The sequence below is a fragment of the Cinclus cinclus genome, chromosome 32 (genome assembly GCF_963662255.1).
Source record: "Cinclus cinclus chromosome 32, bCinCin1.1, whole genome shotgun sequence".
NCBI lineage: Eukaryota > Metazoa > Chordata > Aves > Passeriformes > Cinclidae > Cinclus > Cinclus cinclus.
In genome coordinates, this window is record NC_085077.1 from 1427467 (window position 1) to 1454169 (window position 26703).

The 26703-nt window shown below is 40.5% G+C and overlaps 1 protein-coding gene and 1 long non-coding RNA gene across 9 annotated transcripts in view; one reads left to right on the top strand and one right to left on the bottom strand.

The window, feature by feature from the left end:
• Positions 1-24315, top strand: part of AKAP8 (A-kinase anchoring protein 8) — a 38624-nt gene extending 14309 nt beyond the window's left edge. For 4 of the 8 annotated variants that reach the window (XM_062511819.1, XM_062511816.1, XM_062511821.1 and 1 more), the window contains 4 exons: positions 458-551; positions 3824-3954; positions 8144-8239; positions 23012-24129. In XM_062511819.1, coding sequence (XP_062367803.1) covers positions 458-551; positions 3824-3954; positions 8144-8239; positions 23012-23815 — 1125 coding nt within the window. In that variant the 3' untranslated portion in view covers positions 23816-24129. Of the gene's footprint in view, positions 1-457; positions 552-3823; positions 3955-8143; positions 8240-8576; positions 9125-23011 lie in introns of those variants that run through there. The other 4 variants (XM_062511817.1, XM_062511818.1, XM_062511822.1 and 1 more) reach the window with 4 other exon arrangements.
• LOC134055517 (uncharacterized) lies at positions 8113-8587 on the bottom strand. Its single transcript, XR_009934087.1, has 2 exons — positions 8452-8587; positions 8113-8275 (listed from the first exon to the last, which is right to left on the bottom strand). It is a non-coding gene; the product is annotated as an uncharacterized LOC134055517 (long non-coding RNA).
• Positions 24316-26703: the final 2388 nt, after the last annotated feature.

The window sequence follows — 26703 nt, forward strand, 5'->3', positions numbered from 1 at the left end:
TTTTTTCCCATAATTCCCGGATTTCCGCGCTCTCTTTTCCCATAATTCCCGGATTTCCGCGCTCTCTTTTCCCGGAATTCCCGGATTTCCGCGCTCTCTTTTCCCGGAATTCCCGGATTTCCTTGCTGTTTTTTCCCATAATTCCCGGATTTCCGCGCTCTCTTTTCCCATAATTCCCGGATTTCCTTGCTGTTTTTTCCCATAATTCCCGGATTTCCGCGCTCTCTTTTCCCATAATTCCCGGATTTCCGCGCTCTCTTTTCCCGGAATTCCCGGATTTCCTTGCTGTTTTTTCCCATAATTCCCGGATTTCCGCGCTCTCTTTTCCCATAATTCCCCGGATTTCCTTGCTGTTTTTTCCCATAATTCCCGGATTTCCGCGCTCTCTTTTCCCATAATTCCCGGATTTCCGCGCTCTCTTTTCCGGAATTCCCGGATTTCCGCGCTCTTTTCCCAGGAATACATCGTGAACAGGAACCGGAAAATCGAGAAGCGGCGCCAGGAGCTGACGGACAAGGAGGGCCCCAAGCAGAGACCCGACCCCTTCAAGGGTACGAAATTCCAGCAGTTCCCGGCTTCCCGGCAATTCCCGGGAATTCCGCGGCCTCGGAACCCGCGGCGATTCCGCGACCCCTTCCGGCCATTTCCAGCATTCCATCGGATTTTTTTCGGGATTTTTTTCCGGGATTTATTTGGGAATTTTTAAGGATTTAATCGGATTTATTTGGGATTTATTTGGGATTTTTTTAGGATTTAATCGGGTTTATTTGGGAATTTTTTCAGGATTTATTTGGGAATTTTTTAGGATTTAATCGGGTTTATTTGGGAATTTTTCCAGGATTTATTTGGGAATTTTTTAGGATTTAAACAGATTTATTTGGGAATTTTTTCAGGATTGATTTGGGAATTTTTTAGGATTTAATCGGATTTTTTCGGGATTGATTTGGGATTTTTTTAGGATTTAATCGGATTTATTTGGGATTTTTTTCAGGATTTATTTGGGAATTTTTAAGGATTTAATCGGATTTTTTCGGGATTGATTTGGGATTTTTTTAAGATTTAATCGGAATTTTTTGGGAATTTTTTCAGGATTTATTTGGGAATTTTTTAGGATTTAATCGAATTTTTTCGGGATTAATTTGGGATTTTTTTAGGATATAATCGGATTTATTTGGGAATTTTTTCAGGATTTATTTGGGATTTTTTTTAGGATTTAATCGGGTTTATTAGGGAATTTTTTCAGGATTTATTTGGGAATTTTTTAGGATGTAATCGGATTTTTTCGGGATTAATTTGGGATTTTTTTAGGATATAATCGGATTTTTTTGGGAATTTTATCAGGATTTATTTGGGAATTTTTTAGGATTTAATCGGATTTATTTGGGATTTACTTTAGGATTGATTTGGGAATTTTTTTAGGATATAATCGGATTTATTTGGGATTTTTTTCAGGATTGATTTGGGATTTTTTTTGGATTTAATTGGATTTTTTTGGGATTTTTTCCGGGATTTATTTGGGAAATTTTTAGGATTTAATCGGATTTATTTGGGAATTTTTTCAGGATTGATTTGGGAATTTTTTAGGATTTAATTAGATTTTTTCAGGATTTATTTGGGATTTTTTTCAGGATTTATTCAGGAATTTTTTTAGGATTTAATCAGATTGATTTGTGATTTTTTTTCCGGGTTTATTTGGGAATTTTTCAGAATTTAATTGAAACTTTTTGGGGATTTATTTGGGAATTTTTCAGGATTTATTTGGGATTTTTTTTTTAAGGATTTAATCAGATTTTTTCAGGATTTATTTGGGAATTTTTCAGGATTTATTTGGGAATTTTTAAGGATTGATTTGGGAATTTTTAAGGATTTAATAGGTTTTTTTTCCAGATTTATTTGGGATTTTTTTCAGGATTTATTTGGGAATTTTTCAGGATTTAATTGAAATTTTTTCGGGATTTATTTGGAATTTTTTTTGGCAATATCTGGGAATTTTTTTAGGCTTTATTCTGATTTTTTTCCTGGGTTAATTGGGGAATTTTTGAGAAATTCTCGGGGATTTTTTTTTTTTTTTTTATTTGGAATTTTTTAGGATTTACTTTGGAATTTTTGAGAGATTTTTGGCAATTTTTTTGGGGAATTTTGTGGGGATGGCTCGGGAGCGTTTCCTTGAACAAATCATCTCCAATCCTCATTTTTTGGGCTAAACTTGAGGGATTTCGTCCTAAAAAAATGGAAATTTTGGGTCTGGAACTGCTCCAGTTTCACCTTTTCTCATTGGAGAGGTGGAATTCTTATGGAAAATTTTTTGGGAATTTTTTTGGCAATTTTTTGGGAATTTTGGGGATGGCTCGAGAGCGTTTCCTTGAACAAATCATCTCCAATCCTCATTTTTTGGGCTAAACTTGAGGGATTTCGTCCTAAAAAATGGAAATTTTGGGTCTGGAACTGCTCCAGTGTCACCTTTTCTCATTGGAGAGGTGGAATTCTTATGGAAAATTTTTTGGGAATTTTTTGGGAATTTTTTGGGGATGGCTCGGGAGCGTTTCCTTGAACAAATCATCTCCAATCCTCATTTTTTGGGCTAAACTTGAGGGATTTCATCCCAAAAAAGTGGAAATTTTGGGTCTGGAACTGCTAAAATTTCACTTCCCCTGACCCAAGGGATGGAATTCTTACGGAAGAGTTTTTGGGAATTTTTTGGGAATTTTTTGGGGATGGCTCGGGAGCGTTTCCTTGAACAAATCATCTCCAATCCTCATTTCTTGGGCTAAACTTGAGGGATTTCGTCCTAAAAAATGGAAATTTGGGGTCTGGAACTGCTGAAATTTCACTTCCCCTGACCCAAGGGATGGAATTCTTACGGAAGATTTTTTGGGAATTTTTTGGGAATTTTTTGGGGATGGCTCGGGAGCGTTTCCTTGAACAAATCATCTCCAATCCTCATTTTTTGGGCTAAACTTGAGGGATTTGATTGTGGAAAAACGGGAATTTCGGGGTGGGAGCCGCTGCTGCTGCGCTCCCCCCGTCCCGAGGGATGGAATTTCCCGGGAATTTGGGGAATTTTGCGGAATTTGGTGTCCCCAGGGATCGGGCAGGAGCACTTGGAGCCCATCGAGGCCAATCCTCATTTTTTGGGCTAAACTTGAGGGATTTCATCCTAAAAAATGGAAATTTTGGGTCTGGAACTGCTCCAGTTTCACCTTTTCTCATTGGAGAGGTGGAATTCTTATGGAAGATTTTTTGGGAATTTTTTTGGGAATTTTGTGGGAATCACTTGGGAGCGTTTCCTTGAACAAATCATCTCCAATCCTCATTTTTTGGGCTAAACTTGAGGGATTTCATCCTAAAAAAGTGGAAATTTTGGGTCTGGAACTGCTAAAATTTCACTTCACCTGAACCAAGGGATGGAATTCTTACGGAAGATTTTTTGGGAATTTTTTGGGAATTTTTTTGGGGATGGCTCGGGAGCGTTTCCTTGAACAAATCATCTCCAATCCTCATTTCTTGGGCTAAACTTGAGGGATTTGATTGTGGAAAAACGGGAATTTCGGGGTGGGAGCCGCTGCTGCTGCGCTCCCCCCGTCCCGAGGGATGGAATTTTCGGGAATTTGGGGAATTTTGCGGAATTTGGTGTCCCCAGGGATCGGGCAGGAGCACTTGGAGCCCATCGAGGCCAATCCTCATTTTTTGGGCTAAACTTGAGGGATTTGATTGTGGAAAAACGGGAATTTCGGGGTGGGAGCCGCTGCTGCTGCGCTCCCCCCGTCCCGAGGGATGGAATTTTCGGGAATTTGGGGAATTTTGCGGAATTTGGTGTCCCCAGGGATCGGGCAGGAGCACTTCTTCAAGCGCATCGAGGCCGCGCACTGCCTGGCGTGCGACGTGCTGATCCCGGCCCAGGGCCGGCTCCTGCAGCGCCACCTGCGCTCGGCCGAGCACAACCGGAGCCGCAGGGTGAGAGGGGGGGCCCCTGCCCGCGGGGGATAGCCCGGGTTAGCCCGGGTTAGCCCGGGTTAGCCTGGGATGGATGGGTTAGCCTGGGTTAGCCTGGGATGGATGGGTTAGCCTGGGTTAGCCTGGGATGGATGGGTTAGCCCGGGTTAGCCTGGGTTAGCCTGGGTTAGCCTGGGATGGATGGGTTAGCCTGGGTTAGCCCGGGTTAGCCTGGGATGGATGGGTTAGCCTGGGTTATCCTGGGTTAGCCTGGGTTAGCCTGGGATGGATGGGTTAGCCCGGGTTAGCCTGGGTTAGCCTGGGTTAGCCTGGGATGGATGGGTTAGCCTGGGTTAGCCTGGGATGGATGGGTTAGCCTGGGTTATCCTGGGTTAGCCTGGGTTAGCCCGGGTTAGCCTGGGTTAGCCTGGGTTAGCCCGGGTTAGCCCGGGTTAGCCTGGGTTAGCCTGGGATGGATGGGTTAGCCTGGGTTAGCCCGGGTTAGCCTGGGTTAGCCTGGGTTATCCTGGGTTAGCCCGGGTTAGCCCGGGTTAGCCTGGGTTAGCCTGGGTTATCCTGGGTTAGCCCGGGTTAGCCCGGGTTAGCCTGGGTTAGCCTGGGATGGATGGGTTAGCCTGGGTTAGCCTGGGATGGATGGGTTAGCCCGGGTTAGCCTGGGATGGATGGGTTAGCCTGGGTTAGCCTGGGATGGATGGGTTAGCCCGGGTTAGCCTGGGTTAGCCCAGGTTAGCCCGGGATGGATGGGTTAGCCTGGGTTAGCCCAGGTTAGCCCGGGATGGATGGGTTAGCCTGGGTTAGCCCGGGTTAGCCTGGGTTAGCCTGGGATGGATGGGTTAGCCTGGGTTAGCCCGGGTTAGCCTGGGATGGATGGGTTATCCTGGGTTAGCCCGGGTTAGCCCGGGTTAGCCCGGGTTAGCCTGGGTTAGCCTGGGTTAGCCTGGGTTATCCGGGGTTATCCTGGGATGGATGGGTTATCCTGGGTTAGCCCGGGTTATCCTGGGTTATCCTGGGTTAGCCTGGGTTAGCCCGGGTTATCCTGGGTTAGCCCGGGTTAGCCTGGGATGGATGGGTTATCCTGGGATGGGTTATCCTGGGTTATCCTGGGATGGATGGGTTATCCCGGGTTATCCCGGGTTATCCTGGGTTATCCCGGGTTATCCTGGGTTATCCTGGGATGGGTTATCCCGGGTTATCCCGGGATGGATGGGATGGGTTATCCTGGGATGGGTTATCCCGGGTTATCCCGGGTTATCCCAGGTTATCCTGGGTTATCCTGGGTTATCCTGGGATGGGTTATCCCAGGGTAATCTCGGAATTATTTATCCCAGGATTGTTCTGGAATTCTCCATCCCAGAGTTCTCCCAGAATTGTTTATCCCGGAGTTATCCCGGGGTCGTTCCTGGAATTATCCTGGAATTATCCTGGATTTGTCCTGGAATTATCCCAGAATTCTTCTCAAAATCATCCCCGGATTATTCCCAGATTTATCCCGGAATTATTCCCAGATTTATCCTGGAATCTTTCCAGGATTTATCCCAATTTCCCCTTTCACATTCCCAGATTTATCCCCGTTTTCCCCCTTCATAATTCCAGGATTTATTCCAGAATAATCCCGGGAATTTATCCCAATTTCCCCCTTGGAATTCCCAGGATTTATCCCAATTTCCCCATTGGAATTCCCAGGATTTATCCCAATTTCCCCATTGGAATTCCCAGGATTTATCCCAATTTCCCCTTTGGAATTCCCAGGTTTTTTTTTCCCCATTTTCCCCATTCCCAGCCCCCAAACTCCCTGAACCCCCCAGGAATTCCCAAAATTCCGGGAATTTTCCCCATTCCCAGTGTCCCAAATCCTTTGGGAATTCCAGGGATTTTTTTCCCCATTTCCTCCCCAAACCCCCCCAAAATTCCCAGAATTCCAGGAATTTCCCCCCCCAAAAATCCCCAAAATTCCAGAAATTTTTCCCAATTTCTCCCCAGACCGCCCCAAAAAATCCCAAAATTTCAGAAATTTTCCCCCCAAAAAATCCCAAAATTCCAGGAATTTCCCCCAAAAAAATTCCCAAAATTCCAGGAATTTCCCCCCCCAGAAAATCCCCAGAATTCCCCCAAAAAAACCCCCAAAATTCCAGATTTTTTTCCCCTTTCCCCCCAAATCCCCCAAAAATCCCCAACATTCCAGGAATTTCCCCCCCCCAAAAAATCCCCAAAATTCCAGGAATTTCCCCCCCAAAATCCCCAAAATTCCAGGAATTTTTTCCCCCAAAAATCCCCAAAATTCCAGGAATTTCCCCCCCAAAAAACCCCCAAAATTCCAGATTTTTTTGCCCTTTCCCCCCAAATCCCCCAAAAATCCCCAAAATTCCAGGAATTTCCCCCCCCCCAAAAAATCCCCAAAATTCCAGGAATTTCCCACCCAAAAAATCCCCAAAATTCCAGGAATTTTTCCCCCAAAAAACCCCCAAAATTCCAGGAATTTTGCCCCCCAAACCCCCCAAAAAAACCCCCAAAATTCCAGATTTTTTCCCCCATTTCCCTCCCAAACCTCCCAAAAAATCCCGAAATTTCAGGAATTTTTCCCCCAAAAAAATCCCAAAATTCCAGGAATTTCCCCCCAAAAAACCCCCAAAATTCCAGAATTTTTTCCCCATTTCCCCCCAAATCCCCCATAAATCCCCAAAATTCCAGGAATTTCCCCCCCAAAAATTCCCAAAATTCCAGGAATTTTCCCCCCAAAAATTCCCAAAATTCCAGGAAATTTCGCTCCCAAACCCCCCCAAAAATCCCCAAAATTCCAGAATTTTTTCCCAATTTCTCCCCAGACCGCCCCAAAAAATCCCAAAATTTCAGGAATTTTCCCCCCAAAAAATTCTCAAAATTCCAGGAATTTCCCCCCCCAAAAAATCCCCAAAATTCCAGAATATTTTCCCCATTTCCCCCCCAAACCCCCCAAAAAATCCCCAAAATTCCAGATTTTTTTCCCATTTCCCCCCAAACCCCCCAAAAATCCCCAAAATTCCAGGAATTTCCCCACCCAAAAAATCCCCAAAATTCCAGGAATTTCCCCACCCAAAAAATCCCCAAAATTCCAGGAATTTCCCCCTCAAAAAAACCCCAAAATTCCAGGAATTTTCCCCCCCAAACCCCCCAAAAAAACCCCCAAAATTCCAGATTTTTTTCCCCCATTTCCCCCCAAACCCCCCAAAAAACCCCCAAAATTCCAGATTTTTTTCCCCTTTCCCCCCAAATCCCCCAAAAATCCCCAACATTCCAGGAATTTCCCCCCCCCAAAAAATCCCCAAAATTCCAGGAATTTTCCCCCAAAAAACCCCCAAAATTCCAGGAATTTCCCCCCCAAAAAACCCCCAAAATTCCAGGAATTTTCCCCCCCAAACCCCTCAAAAAACCCCCAAAATTCCAGATTTTTTTCCCCCATTTCCTCCCAAACCCCCCAAAAAATCCCGAAATTTCAGGAATTTTTCCCCCAAAAAATCCCCAAAATTCCAGGAATTTCCCCACCCAAAAATTCCCAAAATTCCAGGAATTTCCCCCCCAAAAAACCCCCAAAATTCCAGGAATTTTCCCCCCCAAACCCCCCAAAAAAACCCCCAAAATTCCAGATTTTTTTCCCCTTTCCCCCCAAATCCCCCAAAAAACCCCCAAAATTCCAGATTTTTTTCCCCCATTTCCTCCCAAACCCCCCAAAAAATCCCGAAATTTCAGGAATTTTTCCCCCAAAAAATCCCCAAAATTCCAGGAATTTCCCCACCCAAAAAATCCCCAAAATTCCAGGAATTTCCCCCCCAAAAATCCCCAAAATTCCAGGAATTTTTCCCCAAAAAATCCCCAAAATTCCAGGAATTTCCCCCCCAAAAAACCCCCAAAATTCCAGGAATTTTTCCCCCAAAAATTCCCCAAAATTCCAGGAATTTCCCCCCCAAAAAACCCCCAAAATTCCAGGAATTTTTCCCCCAAAAAACCCCCAAAATTCCAGGAATTTCCCCCCTAAAAAACCCCCAAAATTCCAGATTTTTTCCCCCCATTTCCCCCCCAAACCTCCCAAAATCCCGGGATTTTTTTTTTTTTTCCCCCCTTCCCTTCCCCCCCCCCCTCACCAACCCCCCTGGGGAATTCCAGGAATTCCGGGAATTTTTTGGGTTTGTTTTTTGTTTTTTGTTTTGAATTCCAGCTGGCGGCTGAGCAGTTCAAGAAGTCGAGCCTGCACGTGGCCAAGAGCGTCCTGAACAACAAACACATCGTGAAAATGCTGGAAAAATATCTGCAGGTAACATCCCCGGGAATCTGGGAATTCCCAACGCACCTGGGAATCCTTTGGGGGAGGGGAAAAAAAATATAAATATAGAAATAAAAAAAAAATATAAATATAGAAATTAAAAAAAAAATATAAATATAGAAATTAAAAAAAACACCTCCCCCACAGTGCTGGAAAAATATCTGCAGGTAACCCCCCCGGGAATCTGGGAATTCCCAACGCACCTGGGAACCCTTCCTGGGGGAGAAAAAAAATATAAATATAGAAATAAAAAAAAATATAGATATAGAAATTTAAAATATAATATAAATCCTGCACCTCCCCCACAGTGCTGGAAAAATATCTGCAGGTAACCCCCGGGAATCTGGGAATTCCCAACGCACCTGGGAACCCTTCCTGGGGGAGAAAAAAAATATAAATATAGAAATAAAAAAAAAATATAAATATAGAAATTAAAAAAAATATAAATGTATAAATTAAAAAAAAACACCTCCCCCACAGTGCTGGAAAAATATCTGCAGGTAACCCCCGGGAATCTGGGAATTCCCAACGCACCTGGGAACCCTTTGGGGGAGGGGAAAAAAAATATAAATATAGAAATAAAAAAAAAATATAAATATAGAAATTAAAAAAAAAATATAAATATAGAAATTAAAAAAAACACCTCCCCCACAGTGCTGGAAAAATATCTGCAGGTAACCCCCGGGAATCTGGGAATTCCCAACGCACCTGGGAACCCTTCCTGGGGGAGGGGAAAAAAAATATAAATTTAAAAAAAAAATATAAATATAGAAATTTAAAAAATATATAAATATATAAATTTAAAATATATATATAAAAATATATAAATAAAAAATATATAAATATATAAATTAAAAAAACATATAAATTAAAAATAAAAATATATAAATATATAAATTAAAAAATATATAAATGTATAAATTAAAAAAAAACACCTCCCCCACAGTGCTGGAAAAATATCTCCAGGTAACCCCCCGGGAATCTGGGAATTCCCAACACACCTGGGAACCCTTCCTGGGGAGGGGGGGAAAAAAATATAAATATAGAAATTTAAAAAAATATATAAATATAGAAATTTAAAATAAAATATAAATCCTGCACCTCCCCCACGGGGGGAAAAAAATATAAATATATAAATTAAAAAAAAATATAAATATATAAATTAAAAAAAATATAAATATATAAATTAAAAAAAATATAAATATATAAATTAAAAAAAAAAAACAAAATATAAATATATAAATTAAAAAAAAATATAAATATATAAACTAAAAAAAATTATAAATATATAAATTAAAAAAAAAAAATAAATTCTGCACCTCCCCCACAGTGCTGGAAAAATATCTGCAGGTAACCCCCGGGAATCTGGGAATTCCCAACGCACCTGGGAACCCTTCCTGGGGGAGGGGGGGAAAAAAATATAAATATAGAAATTTAAAAAAATATAAATATAGAAATTTAAAAAAATATAAATATAGAAATTTAAAAAACTATAAATATAGAAATTAAAAATAAAATATATAAATATAAAAATTAAAAAATATATAAATATAGAAATTTAAAAATATATATAAATATATAAATTAAAAAATATATAACTATATAAATTAAAAATAAAAAATCTAAATATATAAATTAAAAAATATATAAATATAGAAATTAAAAAAATATAAATATATAAATTTAAAAAAATATATAAATATAGAAATTTAAAAAAATATAAATTAAAAAAAAATAAATATATAAATTAAAAACAAAATATAAATATATAAACTTAAAAAAATATATAAATATAGAAATTTAAAATAAAATATAAATCCTGCACCTCCCCCACAGTGCTGGAAAAATATCTGCAGGTAACCCCCGGGAATCTGGGAATTCCCAACGCACCTGGGAACCCTTTGGGGGAGGGGAAAAATATAAATATAGAAATTAAAAAAAATATAAATATAGAAATTAAAAAAAATATAAATATAGAAATTAAAAATATAATATAAATCCTGCACCTCCCCCACAGTGCTGGAAAAATATCTGCAGGTAACCCCCGGGAATCTGGGAATTCCCAACGCACCTGGGAACCCTTCCTGGGGAGGGGGAAAAAAATATAAATATAGAAATTTAAAAAAATATATAAATATAGAAATTTAAAATAAAATATAAATCCTGCACCTCCCCCACGGGGGGAAAAAAATATAAATATATAAATTAAAAAAAAATATAAATATATAAATTAAAAAAAATATAAATATATAAATTAAAAAAAATATAAATATATAAATTAAAAAAAAAAAACAAAATATAAATATATAAATTAAAAAAAAATATAAATATATAAACTAAAAAAAATTATAAATATATAAATTAAAAAAAAAAAATAAATTCTGCACCTCCCCCACAGTGCTGGAAAAATATCTGCAGGTAACCCCCGGGAATCTGGGAATTCCCAACGCACCTGGGAACCCTTCCTGGGGGAGGGGGGGAAAAAAATATAAATATAGAAATTTAAAAAAATATAAATATAGAAATTTAAAAAAATATAAATATAGAAATTTAAAAAAATATAAATATAGAAATTTAAAAAACTATAAATATAGAAATTAAAAATAAAATATATAAATATAAAAATTAAAAAATATATAAATATATTAATTAAAAATATATATAAATATATAAATTAAAAAATATATAAATATATAAATTAAAAATAAAAAATCTAAATATATAAATTAAAAAATATATAAATATAGAAATTAAAAAAATATAAATATATAAATTTAAAAAAATATATAAATATAGAAATTTAAAAATATATAAATTAAAGAAAAATAAATATATAAATTAAAAACAAAATATAAATATATAAATTTAAAAAAATATATAAATATAGAAATTTAAAATAAAATATAAATCCTGCACCTCCCCCACAGTGCTGGAAAAATATCTGCAGGTAACCCCCGGGAATCTGGGAATTCCCAACGCACCTGGGCTCCCTTCCTGGGGGAGAAAAAAAAATATAAATTTAAAAAAAATATAAATATATAAATTAAAAAAATATATAAATACATAAATTAAAAAAAATATAAATTAAAAAAAAATATAAATATATAAATTTAAAAAAAAAAATCGTGCACCTCCCCCAGGAGGGGAAAAAAATATAAATATATAAATTAAAAAAAATATATATATATAAATTAAAAAAATATAAATATATAAATTAAAAATATATATATATATAAAAATATATAAATTAAAAAATATATAAATTAAAAAAATATAAATATATAAATTAAAAAAAAAAATCGTGCACCTCCCCCACAAAAAAAAAAAAAAAAACAAAAAAAGGGAAAAAAAAGGAAAAATAATAATAATAAAAAAAATTCCCTCCCCACAAAAAAAAAAAAATAAAAGAAAAAAATCCCGCACCTCCCCCCCCCAAAAAAAAAAAAAAAAACCAGAAAAGAAACAGAAAAAAAATAATAATAATAAAAATTCCCTCCCCGCAAAAAAAAAAATTAAAAGAAAAAAAATCCCCCACCCCCCCAAAAAAAAAAAGTCCCAAAATCACCCAAATTTCCACCAAAAAAATCTCCTAAATTGCAAAAAAAAAAAATCAAAATTCCACCAAAAATCTAAAAAAAAAAATCCCTCAAAAATCACCAAAAATTCCCCCAAAAATTTCTTCAAATCTCCCAAAATTTCCCAAAAAATGCCCCAAAATTCCCCAAAAAATTCCACAAAATTCCCCAAAAAAATCTCGAAAAATGTCCCAAAATCACCCAAATTTCCACCAAAAAAATCTCCTAAATTGCAAAAAAAAAAAAATCAAAATTCCACCAAAAATCTAAAAAAAAAAATCCCTCAAAAATCACCAAAAATTCCCCAAAAAATTTCTTCAAATCCCCCCAAATTTCCCAAAAAATGTCCCAGAATTTCCAAAAAAATTCCCCAAAAAAATTTCCCAAAAAAATTTCCCAAAAATGCCCCAAAATTCCCAAAAAAAATCCTTCAAAATTCTCCAAAACAAAAACTTTCCAAATTCCTTCTCCTCCCTCCAAAAAAAAAAAGAAAAACAAACAAAAAAAAAACCCCAAAAACCAAAATTCCCCCCCCAAAAAAAAATCCCCTAAAATCCCATTTTTTTTTTTTCCCTTGGGGAACGCTGGAGTTGGGGGCTGGGCTGGGAATTCCGGGATTTTCCGGAATTTTCCGGGCAGGATTCGAAGCCAGGGAAGAGGAAAAGGAACGGAGGCGGCTCCGGAGGATTCCTGGGAAAAGCTCCAAGATCCCAAAAATTCCTTCCCAGAAATTTGGGATGGATCCAGGCTGGGAAAAAAAAAAAAAAGGGGGGGGGGAAATTGGGAAAAATGGGGAAAAAAATGGGGAAAAAAATGGGGAAAAATGGGAAAAAATGGGGAAAAAAAGGGGGAAAATGGGGAAAAATTGGAAAAAATGGGGGGAAAAAGGGGGAAAATGGGGGAAAAATTGGAAAAAAATGGGAAAAAATGGGGGAAAAAAGGGAAAAAATTGGAAAAAAAATGGGGAAAAATGGGGAAAATGGGGGAAAAAAAGGAAAAATCGGAAAAAAATGGGGGGAAAAAATGGAAAAAAATGGAAAAAGGAGAAAAATGGGGGAAAATGGAGGAAAAAAGAGGGAAAATGGGGGAAAAAATGGGGAAAAAAAGGGAAAAATTGGGAAAAAATGGGGGAAAAAGGGAAAAAATTGGAAAAAATTGGGGAAAAAAGGGAAAAAATTGGAAAAAAAATGGGGAAAAATGGAGAAAAAACGGGGGGAAAAAAGGGAAAAAATGGAAAAAAATGGGGAAAAAAATGGGGAAAATGGGGAAAAAAAAGGAAAAGTTGGAAAAAAAAGGAAAAAAATGGGGAAAAGGGGAAAATGGAGAAAAAGGGAAAAATGGGGAAAAAATGGGGGAAAAAAAGGGAAAAATTGGAAAAAAAGGGGGAAAAATGGAGAAAAAAGGGGGAAAAAAGGGAAAAATTGGAAAAAAATGGAGAAAAAATGGGGGGAAAAGGGGGGAAAAAGAGGGAAAAGGGGAAAAAATGGGGAAAAAAGGGAAAAATTGGGAAAAAATGGGGGGAAAAAGGGAAAAATTGGGAAAAAATTGGGGAAAAAAATGGGGGAAAAAAGGGAAAAAATTGGAAAAAAATGGGGAAAAATGGAGAAAAAACGGGGGAAAAAAAGGAAAAAATTGGAAAAAAATGGGGAAAAAATGGGGAAAATGGGGAAAAAAAAGGAAAAGTCAGAAAAAAATGGGAAAAAAATGGGGAAAAGGGGAAAATAGAGAAAAAGGGAAAAATCGGGAAAAAATGGGGAAAAAATGGGGGGAAAAAGGGAAAAATTGGAAAAAATGGGGGAAAAGGGAGGAAAAATCGGGGATAAAAGGGGGGAAATGGGGGGAAAAAGGAAAAGTTGGAAAAAAATGGGAAGAAAATGGAGAAAAAACGGGGGGAAAAAGAGGAAAACGGGAAAAAAAGGGAAAAATTGGGAAAAAAATGGGGGAAAATGGGGGAAAAAAGGAAAAATTGGAAAAAATGGGAAAAAAATGGGGGGAAAACAGAAAAAAGGGGGAAAATGGGGAAAAAAAGGGAAAAATTGGAAAAAAATAGGAAAAAATGGGGAAAAAATGGAGAAAAAATGGGGAAAAAAAGGGGGAAAATGGGGAAAAAAAAGGAAAAATGGGGAAAAAAATGGGAAAAAATGGGAAAAAAAATGGGGCAAACGGTGACTGTGACTGGTGGGGACTGGGAAAAGGGATTTGGATCCCAAAAAAATGGAATTCGGCTTCCAGGAAAAATGGGATTTTGGATCCCGAAAAATGGGATTTGGATCCCCAAAAAAAAGGGACTTTGGGTCCCAAAAAAACGGACTTTGGATCCTGGGAAAAATGGGATTTTGGATCCCGAAAAATGAGATTTTGGATCCCAAAAAATGGGATTTGGATCCTGGGGAAAATGGGATTTTGGATCCCGAAAAAATGGGATTTGGATCCTGGGAAAAATGGAATTTTGGATCCTGAAAAATGGGATTTTGGATCCTGAAAAATGGGATTTTGGATCCTGGGAAAAATGGAATTTTGGATCCTGAAAAATGGGATTTGGATCCCAAAAAGTGGGATTTGGATCCCCAAAAAAAAGGGACTTTGGGTCCCAAAAAAAATGGACTTTGGATCCTGGGAAAAATGGGATTTTGGATCCCGAAAAATCGGATTTGGATCCTGGGAAAAATGGGATTTTGGATCCCGAAAAATGTAATTTTGGATCCCAAAAAATGGGATTTGGATCCCGAAAAAATGGGATTTTGGATCCCGGGACAACGGACCTGGAGTCCTGGGAAAAGGAGAGACTTTGGATCCCAAAAAAAAAAAAAAAAAAAAAAAAAAAGAGAGATTTTCATCCTGAAAAATGGACTTTGGATCATGGGAAAAAAATGGGATTTGGTTCCCAAAAAAAATGGATTTTGGATCCTGGGAAGATGGACCTGGAGTCCTGGGGGAAAACGGGATTTTGGATCCCAAAAAATGGGATTTTGGATCCCCAAAAAAATGGGATTTGGATCCCACGAAGACAGACGTGGAGTCCTGGGAAAAACGGGATTTGGATCCCGAAAAATGGGATTTGGATCCCGAAAAAATGGACTTTGGATCCTGGGAAAAATGGGATTTGGATCCCAAGAAAAAGGACTTTGGTGTCCAAGGAAAAAGGATTTTGGATCCTGGGAAGATGGACCTGGAGTCCTGGGGGAAAACGGGATTTTGGATCCCAAAAAAATGGGATTTTGGATCCCCAAAAAAATGGGATTTGGATCCCGGGAAGATGGACCTGGAGTCCTGGGAAAAGAAGGGATTTTTGGATCCCAAAAAATGGGATTTGGATCCCAAAAAAAATGGGATTTTGGATCCCAAAAAAAATGGGATTTTGGATCCCAGGAAGACGGACCTCGGATCTCGGGGGAAAATGGGATTTTTGGATCCCAAAAAATGGGATTTTGTATCCCCCTAAAAAAATGGACTTTGGATCCTGGGAAAAATGGGATTTGCATCCCGAAAAATCGGATTTGGATTCCGGGAAGATGGACCTGGAGTCCTGGGGGAAAACGGGATTTTGGATCCCAAAAAATGGGATTTGCATCCCGAAAAAATGGACTTTGGATCCCGGGAAGATGGACCTGGAGTCCTGGGAAAAGAAGGGATTTTTGGATCCCAAAAAATGGGATTTGGATCCCAAAAAAATGGGATTTTGGATCCAGGGAAGATGGACCTCAGGTCCAGGGCAAAATGGGATTTGGATCCCAAAAAAATGGATTTTGGATCCTGGGAAAAATGGGATTTCATCCCGAAAAATGGGATTTGGATCCCGGGAAGATGGACCTGGAGTCCTGGGGGAAAATGGGATTTTGCATCCAAAAAAATGGGATTTTGGATCCCGAAAAATGGGATTTGCATCCCGGGAAGATGGACCTCGGATCTCGGGGGAAAATGGGATTTGGATCCCAAAAAATGGGATTTGGATCCCAAAAAAAATGGACTTTGGATCCTGGGAAAAATGGGATTTGCATCCCGAAAAATGGATTTTGGATCCCGGGAAGATGGACCTGGAGTCCTGGGAAAAGAAGGGATTTTTGGATCCCAAAAAATGGGATTTTGGATCCCAAAAAAATGGGATTTGGATCCCCAAAAAAATAGGATTTGGATCCCAAAAAATGGGATTTGCATCCCGAAAAATGGACTTTGGATCCCGGGAAGATGGACCTGGAGTCCTGGGAAAAGAAGGGATTTTTGGATCCCAAAAAATGGGATTTGGATCCCAAAAAAATGGGATTTTGGATCCAGGGAAGATGGACCTCAGGTCCAGGGCAAAATGGGATTTGGATCCCAAAAAAATGGATTTTGGATCCTGGGAAAAATGGGATTTCATCCCGAAAAATGGGATTTGGATCCCGGGAAGATGGACCTGGAGTCCTGGGGGAAAATGGGATTTTGCATCCAAAAAAATGGGATTTTGGATCCCGAAAAATGGGATTTGCATCCCGGGAAGATGGACCTCGGATCTCGGGGGAAAATGGGATTTGGATCCCAAAAAATGGGATTTGGATCCCAAAAAAAATGGACTTTGGATCCTGGGAAAAATGGGATTTGCATCCCGAAAAATGGATTTTGGATCCCGGGAAGATGGACCTGGAGTCCTGGGAAAAGAAGGGATTTTTGGATCCCAAAAAATGGGATTTTGGATCCCAAAAAAATGGGATTTGGATCCCCAAAAAAATAGGATTTGGATCCCAAAAAATGGGATTTGCATCCCGAAAAATGGACTTTGGATCCCGGGAAGATGGACCTGGAGTCCTGGGAAAAGAAGGGATTTTTGGATCCCAAAAAATGGGATTTGGATCCCAAAAAAATGGACTTTGGATCCTGGGAAAAATGGGATTTGTATCCCGAAAAATGGATTTTGGATCCCAGGAAGATGGACCTGGAGTCCTGGGGGAAAATGGGATTTTGGATCCCAAAAAATGGGATTTTCATCCCAAAAAAATGGATTTTGGATCCCGGGAAGATGGACCTCGGATCTCGGGGGAAAACGGGATTTGGATCCCAAAAAAAAAAAAAAAAAAAATTTTGGATCCCAAAAAATGGGATTTGGATCCCCCCCCAAAAAAATGGGATTTGGATGCCAGGAAGACGGAGCTCGGATCGCGGCAAGATGGACCTGGAGTCATGGGAAAAGAAGGGACTTTGGATCCCAAAAAAATGGGATTTTGGATCCTGAAAAAATGGGATTTTGGATCCTGAAAAACGGGATTTGGATCCCGAAAAACGGGATTTTGGATCCCGGAAAAATGGGATTTTGGATCCTGAAAAACGGGATTTGGATCCCGAAAAACGGGATTTTGGATCCCGGAAAAATGGGATTTTGGATCCCGGAAAAATGGGATTTTGGATCCTGAAAAACGGGATTTTGGATCCTGAAAAACGGGATTTGGATCCCGAAAAACGGGATTTTGGATCCTGAAAAACGGGATTTTGGATCCTGAAAAAATGGGATTTTGGATCCTGAAAAACGGGATTTGGATCCCAGGAAGAGACCCCAAATTCCAGGGGAAAATGGGATTTTGGATCCCAGGAAAAACCAGGATTTGAATCGCAGGACGAAGGAGCTCAGATCCGGGGGGAAAAAAAGGGAATTTTGGATCCTAAAAAATGGGATTTGGGATCCTAAAAAATGGGATTTGGGATCCTAAAAAATGGGATTTGGGATCCTAAAAAATGGGATTTGGGAACCTAAAAATGGGATTTTTGGGAACCTAAAAAATGGGATTTGGGATCATAAAAAATGGGATTTGGGATCTAAAAAAAATGGGATTTGGGAACCTAAAAAATGGGATTTTTGGGAACCTAAAAAATGGGATTTGGGATCCTAAAAAATGGGATTTGGGATCCTAAAAAATGGGATTTTGGGAATCTAAAAAATGGGATTTGGGATCCTAAAAAATGGGATTTTGAGGCCAAAAAAGTTGGGATTTTGGATCCCAGGAAAAGCAGGGACGTGGAGCCTGGGATTGGCTGCGTGGGGTGGGACGGTCCCAGTTATCCCAGTTTGGGATCCCAGTTTGGGGTCAGCCGCATTCCCGTTATCCCAGTACAAACCAGTGATTCCCATTATCCCAGCCCTGGAGAGTCTGGGACAATTCCCAGAGATTTGGGGAAAATTCCCAGATTTTGGGACAATTCCCAGAGATTTTGGGACAATTCCCTGATTTTGGGACAATTCCCAGAGATTTTGGGGACAATTCCCAGAGATTTTGGGAAAATTCCCAGATTTGGGGACAATTCCCAGAGATTTTGGGAAAATTCCCAGAGATTTTGGGACAATTCCCAGAGATTTTGTGAAAATTCCCAGAGATTTTGGGACAACTCCCAGAGATTTGGGAAAATTCCCAGAGATTTTGGGACAATTCCCAGATTTTGGGAAAATTCCCAGAGATTTTGTGAAAATTCCCAGATTTTCGGACAATTCCCAGAGATTTGGGGACAATTCCCAGAGATTTGGGGACAATTCCCAGATTTTGGGACAATTCCCAGAGATTTGGGGAAAATTCCCAGAGATTTTGGGAAAATTCCCAGATTTTGGGACAATTCCCAGAGATTTTGGGACAATTCCCAGAGATTTTGGGAAAATTCCCAGAGATTTTGGAACAATTCCCAGAGATTTTGGGACAATTCCCAGATTTTGGGACAATTCCCAGAGATTTTGGGAAAATTCCCAGAGATCTGGGGAAAATTCCCAGAGATTTGGGGACAATTCCCAGATTTTGGGACAATACCCAGAGATTTTGGGAAAATTCCCAGATTTGGGGACAATTCCCAGAGATTTGGGGACAATTCCCAGAGATTTGGGGAAAATTCCCAGAGATTTTGGGAAAATTCCCAGATTTTGGGACAATTCCCAGAGATTTTGGGGACAATTCCCAGAGATTTTGGGAAAATTCCCAGAGATTTGGGGAAAATTCCCAGAGATTTGGGAAAATTCCCAGAGATTTTGGGACAATTCCCAGATTTTGGGAAAATTCCCAGAGATTTTGGGACAATTGCCAGAGATTTTGGGACAATTCCCAGAGATTTGGGGACAATTCCAGGACCCTGATCCCGTTTTTTTTCCCCCCAATTCCCTCAGGGTTTTCCCCAATTCCCCCCATTTTCCCCCATTATTGATTCCCACATTATTATTAATTGACATTATTAATTAATGAACCCATCATCACTAATTAATGAACCCCAATCATCACTAATTAATGAACCCCTATCATTACTAATTAATGACCCCCAATCATCACTAATTAATGAACCCCAATCATTACTAATTAATGACCCCATCATTACTAATTAATGACCCATCATTACTAATTAATGAACCCCAATCATTACTAATTAATGACCCATCATTACTAATTAATGAACCCCATAATTACTAATTAGTGAACCCCAATCATTACTAATTAATGACCCATCATTACTAATTAATGACCCATCATTACTAATTAATGACCCCAATCATCACTAATTAATGACCCATCATTACTAATTAATGACCCCATCATTACTAATTAATGAACCCCAATCATCACTAATTAATGACCCCAATCATTACTAATTAATGACCCCAATCATTACTAATTAATGACCCATCATTACTAATTAATGAACCCAATCATTACTAATTAATGAACCCAATCATTATTAATTAACCCATCATTACTAATTAATGAACCCCAATCATTACTAATTAATGAACCCCAATCATTACTAATTAATGAACCCCATCATTACTAATTAATGACCCCATCATTACTAATTAATGACCCCAATCATTACTAATTAATGACCCCAATCATCACTAATTAATGACCCATCATTACTAATTAATGACCCCATCATTACTAATTAATGAACCCCAATCATCACTAATTAATGACCCCAATCATTACTAATTAATGACCCCAATCATTACTAATTAATGACCCCAATCATCACTAATTAATGACCCATCATTACTAATTAATGAACCCCAATCATCACTAATTAATGACCCCATCATTACTAATTAATGACCCCCAATCATTACTAATTAATGACCCCATCATTACTAATTAATGACCCCATCATTACTAATTAATGACCCCCAATCATTACTAATTAATGACCCATCATTACTAATTAATGAACCCCAATCATCACTAATTAATGACCCCCAATCATTACTAATTAATGAACCCAATCATTACTAATTAATTAACCCATCATCACTAATTAATGACCCATCATTACTAATTAATGACCCCATCATTACTAATTAATGACCCATCATTACTAATTAATGAACCCCAATCATTACTAATTAATGAACCCAATCATTACCAATTAATGAACCCATCATTACTAATTAATTAACCCATCATTACTAATTAATGACCCCAATCATCACTAATTAATGAACCCCAATCATTACTAATTAATGAACCCCCATCATTACTAATTAATGAACCCCAATCATTACTAATTAATGACCCCAATCATTACTAATTAATGACCCCATCATTACTAATTAATGAACCCATCATTACTAATTAATGAACCCAATCATTACTAATTAATGAACCCATCATCACTAATTAATGACCCCAATCATTACTAATTAATGACCCCATCATTACTAATTAATGACCCCAATCATCACTAATTAATGACCCCAATCATTACTAATTAATGACCCCATCATTACTAATTAATGAACCCAATCATTACTAATTAATGACCCCAATCATTACTAATTAATGAACCCAATCATTACTAATTAATGAACCCATCATCACTAATTAATGAACCCCAATCATTACTAATTAATGAACCCATCATCACTAATTAATGACCCATCATTACTAATTAATGACCCCCAATCATTACTAATTAATGAACCCAATCATTACTAATTAATTAACCCATCTTCACTAATTAATGACCCATCATTACTAATTAATGACCCCATCATTACTAATTAATGAACCCAATCATTACCAATTAATGAACCCATCATTACTAATTAATTAACCCATCATTACTAATTAATGAACCCAATCATTACTAATTAATGACCCCAATCATCACTAATTAATGAACCCCCATCATCACTAATTAATGAACCCCATCATTACTAATTAATGACCCCAATCATTACTAATTAATGACCCCAATCATTACTAATTAATGACCCCAATCATTACTAATTAATGACCCCATCATTACTAATTTAATGAACCCAATCATTACTAATTAATGACCCCATCATTACTAATTAATGAACCCAATCATTACTAATTAATGACCCCATCATTACTAATTAATGACCCCATCATTACTAATTAATGACCCCAATCATTACTAATTAATGAACCCAATCATTACTAATTAATGAACCCATCATCACTAATTAATGAACCCCAATCATTACTAATTAATGAACCCCCATCATTACTAATTAATGAACCCCATCATTACTAATTAATGACCCCATCATTACTAATTAATGACCCCATCATTACTAATTAATGACCCCAATCATTACTAATTAATGACCCCAATCATCACTAATTAATGAACCCAATCATTACTAATTAATGACCCCATCATTACTAATTAATGAACCCAATCATTACTAATTAATGACCCCATCATCACTAATTAATGAACCCCAATCATTACTAATTAATGAACCCCAATCATTACTAATTAATGAACCCAATCATTACTAATTAATGACCCCAATCATTACTAATTAATGACCCCAATCATTACTAATTAATGACCCCATCATCACTAATTAATGACCCCAATCATTACTAATTAATGACCCCATCATTACTAATTAATGACCCCCAATCATTACTAATTAATGAACCCCAATCATTACTAATTAATGAACCCCCATCATCACTAATTAATGACCCCAATCATTACTAATTAATGACCCATCATTACTAATTAATGACCCCAATCATTACTAATTAATGACCCCCAATCATTACTAATTAATGACCCCATCATTATTAATTAATGACCCAATCATTACTAATTAATGAACCCCAATCATCACTAATTAATGACCCCATGACCCATCATTACTAATTAATGACCCCCAATCATTACTAATTAATGACCCCAATCATCACTAATTAATGAACCCCCATCATTACTAATTAATGAACCCCATCATTACTAATTAATGACCCCATCATTACTAATTAATGACCCCCAATCATTACTAATTAATGACCCCAATCATTACTAATTAATGACCCCCAATCATTACTAATTAATGACCCCAATCATCACTAATTAATGACCCATCATCACTAATTAATGACCCATCATTACTAATTAATGACCCCATCATTACTAATTAATGACCCCAATCATCACTAATTAATGAACCCAATCATTACTAATTAATGACCCCATCATTACTAATTAATGAACCCAATCATTACTAATTAATGACCCCCAATCATCACTAATTAATGAACCCCATCATTACTAATTAATGACTCCCAATCATCACTAATTAATGAACCCCCATCATTACTAATTAATGACCCCATCATTACTAATTAATGAACCCCAATCATTACTAATTAATGAACCCAATCATCACTAATTAATGAACCCAATCATTACTAATTAATTAACCCATCATTACTAATTAATGAACCTCAATCATTACTAATTAATGACCCCATCATCACTAATTAATGACCCCCAATCATTACTAATTAATGACCCCCAATCATTACTAATTAATGAACCCCAATCATTACTAATTAATGAACCCCATCATTACTAATTAATGAACCCCAATCATTACTAATTAATGACCCCAATCATTACTAATTAATGACCCCAATCATTACTAATTAATGACCCCAATCATCACTAATTAATGAACCCAATCATTACTAATTAATGAACCCATCATTACTAATTAATGACCCAATCATTACTAATTAATGAACCCCAATCATTACTAATTAATGAACCCATCATTACTAATTAATGAACCCCAATCATCACTAATTAATGACCCCAATCATCACTAATTAATGACCCCCAATCATCACTAATTAATGAACCCCTCCCCATCGTTATTAATTAATGAGAATTAATTAATGAATTAATTAATGAATTAATTGCTGCCCCCCAGGGCGAGGATCCCTTCTCCGAGGAGCCCCCCCAGGACCCCCCCTCAGGAGCAGCCCCGGATTCCCCGAGAGCTCCCGGAATTCCCGAAATTCCCGGAATTTTCCCCCAACCCCAGGAATTCCCAGCCGGGCCGGAGCCGCCGCCCCCCCCCAGGCCCCTCCTGATGCCTCCGTTCCTGCAGGATGAGGAAGAGGAGGAGGAAGAGGAGGAGGAAAAAAATCCCGGAATTCCTGGAAATTCCCGGGAAAACCCGGCAGGGAAATCCGGGATTTCCCCCCAGAGTCAAACTGAGGGAGGGGAGGGAAAAGAGAGGGGGGGAAGGGAGGGAAGAAATCTCGGGAAAGAGGAAAAAATCCTGGAAAAGGAGGAGGGAAAAATCCCGGAAAAGGAAGAGGAAAAAATCCCGGAAAAGGAAGAGGAAAAAATCCCGGAAAAGGGGGAGGAAAAAATCCCGGAAAAGGAGGAAAATATCCTGGAAAAGGAGGAAAGAATCCCGGAAAAACAGGAAAGAATCCCGGAAAAGGAGGAAAAAATCCTGGAAAAGGAGGAAAAAGTCCCGGAAAAGGAGAAAGAAATCCTGGAAAGGGAGGAAAAATTTCTGGAAAAGGAGGAAAAAATCCTGGAAAAGGAGGGAAAATTCCTGGAAAAGGAGAAAAAGATCCCGGAGAAGGAGGAAAATATCCTGGAAAATGAGGAAAAAATCCCAGGAAACGAAGAAAAAATCCCAGAAAAGGAGGAAAAAATCCCGGAAAAAAAGGAAAAAATCCCGGAAAAGGAGGAAGAAAAAAACTTGGAAGAGTCCTGAAAATTCCAGGAAAAGGTGAGGCTTGGATCCACGAAATTTGGATTTTTCCAGAGGATTTGCCACAGATTTGGAATTTTTTTGTTTGTTTGTTTGTTTTGGTTTTTTTTTTTTTTTGTTTTCCAGAGGTTTTTTTTCCACACTGAGCTTGGGATTTTGGGGATAATTCCTGGGGAATTTTTGTTTTTTTGAATAATTTTTTTTTTAATTTTTTTTTTTTTTTACAGTTCCTGCTTTTTTTAATTTTTTTTTTTTTGTTTTGTTTTGTTTTGGTTTTTGGTTTTTTTTTTTTGGTTTTTTTTTTGTGTTTTTTTTTTTTTTTTCCCAGGATGAAGCAGCCACGGAAATTCCCGATTTTTTCCCCCATCCTGGAGGAATTCTCTGCTGGGATTTTGGGGGAATTTCAGGAAGAAAAGATCACCAAAAAAAAAAAAAAAAAATACAAAAACAGGAAAAACCAAAATTTGGAAGTTTGGAAATTTCCAATAAAGGCGACGATCGGATCTTGGCGATTTTTTTGCCTTTTTTTTTTAATCCCAAATCTCTCAATTTTAGGGAATTTTTTTTTTTTTCCCCCCCAGTAAAAACCAGAGGTTTTTTTTTTTATTTTCCCTTTAATTAATCCTGGAGAGGATTTGGAATTTTTTTAAGGAATGATCCCGTTCCAGAGGGGGAATTTTGAGGGAGAAATTCCAGATATTTTTCCATCCCAAAAGAAATTCCTTTTTCCCAGCAAAATTTGGAAGCTCCACCCCCATGGTTTTCATCCGTCCTTTTTCCCCAAAGAATTCCCAAAAAAAACCCCAAAAATAAAAAATCAGGGATTTTTTTTTTTTTTTTTTTTTTAGGGATTCAGAGATAGAATCTTGAATAAATCCCTGTTTGTTTTTTAAGGAAAATCTCCTTTTTTCACCCCAAAAATCAAGAGGAATTCCCCTCCCCCCCAAAGAAAAAAGAGAAAAATTTTGGGGTTCCTTCCCAAATTGATCCCAGATTTTCTCTGGAATGGGAATTTCCCGAAGGGAATTTTGGGGAGGGGGAGGGGTGGGATGGGGAAACCCCCCCCCGGTGATGTCACAGCCAAAAACCCCAAAAAGTTCCCAAAATGTCCCCAGGGACCCCCCGGTCCTCCCCTCCCCCCCCCATTCCCGGTCTCCCCTCCCCCCCCATTCCCCGTCTCCCCTCCCCCAATTCCCGGTCTCCCCTCCCCCCCCATTCCCCGTCTCCCCTCCCCCATTCCCGGTCTTTCCCTCCCCCCCCCCCCCAATTCCCGTTCTCTCTCCCTCCCCAATTCCCGTTCTCCCTCCCTCCCCCATTCCCGTTCTCCCCCCTCCCCCATTCCCATTCTCCCCCCCATCATTCCCGGTCTCCCCTCCCCCCATTCCCGGTCTCCCCTCCCCCCCCATTCCCCGTCTCCCCTCCCCCCATTCCCGGTCTCCCCTCTCCCCCCATTCCCGGTCTCCCCTCCCCCCCCCATTCCCGGTCCTCCCCCGTTTTTTCCCTCCCCTCCCCCTCCCCGCTCCCTCTCGTGACGTCACACGCCGGGGCCTGGCGGCGCCGGTGGGCGTGTCCGCGGTACGCCGTGACGTCACGCGCAGCGCGGTGAGGTCAGTGCGGCGCCGCTGCCGGAGCCGCTGCCCCTCGGTGCCCGCGGCCCCCCCGCCCCCTCCCCTCCCTCCTCCTGCTCTTCCTCCTCCTCCTCCTCCTCCTCCTCCGCCCCCGGCCCGCCGGGAGGGAGGGCAGGAAGGGAGGGCGGGCGCCTGAGCCCGGCCCTGCGCTGCCCGGCCCCCTCAGGTAAGAGCGGGGCCGCGGGGGGGGCCGGGCGGGGCCGCCGCCGGCTCTGAGGGGGAGGCGGGAGGACGAAGCGGCTGCGCCGGGTGGGCTTCGTGGGGGTACCGCGATTCACCAACGCCGCTTGCGTCGCCCCGCCGGCGTAACCCGCATTGCGTAATGCGGCCGCTGCGTCAGGGGCGGCTACGCCGGCGGCGTAAACTGCGGCGCGGGCCCCGGCGCTGCGCCAACGCCGTAAAGGCGGGGGCGCCGCCGGCGCAATCGGCGGTCACGCGCCGCCCGCCGCCGCCTTTGACGCCGCCCGCCGCTCTCTCCGCCGCCTCCCGGTGCGGCCGGCGGGGGCCGCGCGGTGCGGCCGCCGTTACCGAGCGCCGCGGGAGCTCCGAGGGGCGCGGGGGTCGCGGCGGAGCGCCCTCCGCCCCGCGCCGCCGGGGTTACGCCGTTTGCGTTCGCGGGGCGGGGCGGGCGGGGCCGCGCCGCGCCGTTTGCGTAAGCGCCGTCGGGTGCCGCCTTACGCCGCTGGCGTACGGGAATCCCGGCGTTGCGTTACGCCGTTTGCGTAGCTTCGGGCGTGCGCGGCGCGGGCGGGGCCGCCTTACGCCGTTGGCGTAGCGCGGGGCGGGGCCGGCGCGCGGGGGGCACTTCCTGCCGCCGCCATTTTGTCGCGGACCGGGAGGAAGCGGCGGCGGCTTCTGCGCGGCGGCAGCGCCGGCCCGGCCCGGCCCGGCCCGCGGTGAGTGAGGCCCGGGAAGGCGGCGGGAGTGCCCGGAGAGCCGGGCGGGGCTGGGTGAAGCCGCGCCGCCGCTGCGGCGGACGGAGGCCGCCCCCGTTAGGCCCAACCCGCCCCCGTTAGGCCCGGGCCGCTCCCGCCCCGCGGGGCCGCCCCTCGCGGGGCCCGCTCGCCGTGAGGGGAGGACGCGCTGAGGGCGGCCCGGGGCTGCGGGGCCTCCCCGGTTCCGGTGCTGTAATCGCGCTCTTGCCCCTCGAGGCCCCTCACGGGGCCCGCCCGGCGCGGCTGAGGCGGTTTTGACCTTCCCCAGCGGCTTTTCCCGAATTCCCGGCTGGTTTTGAGCTGTTCTTTGGGAATTAGGGCGTTGGAG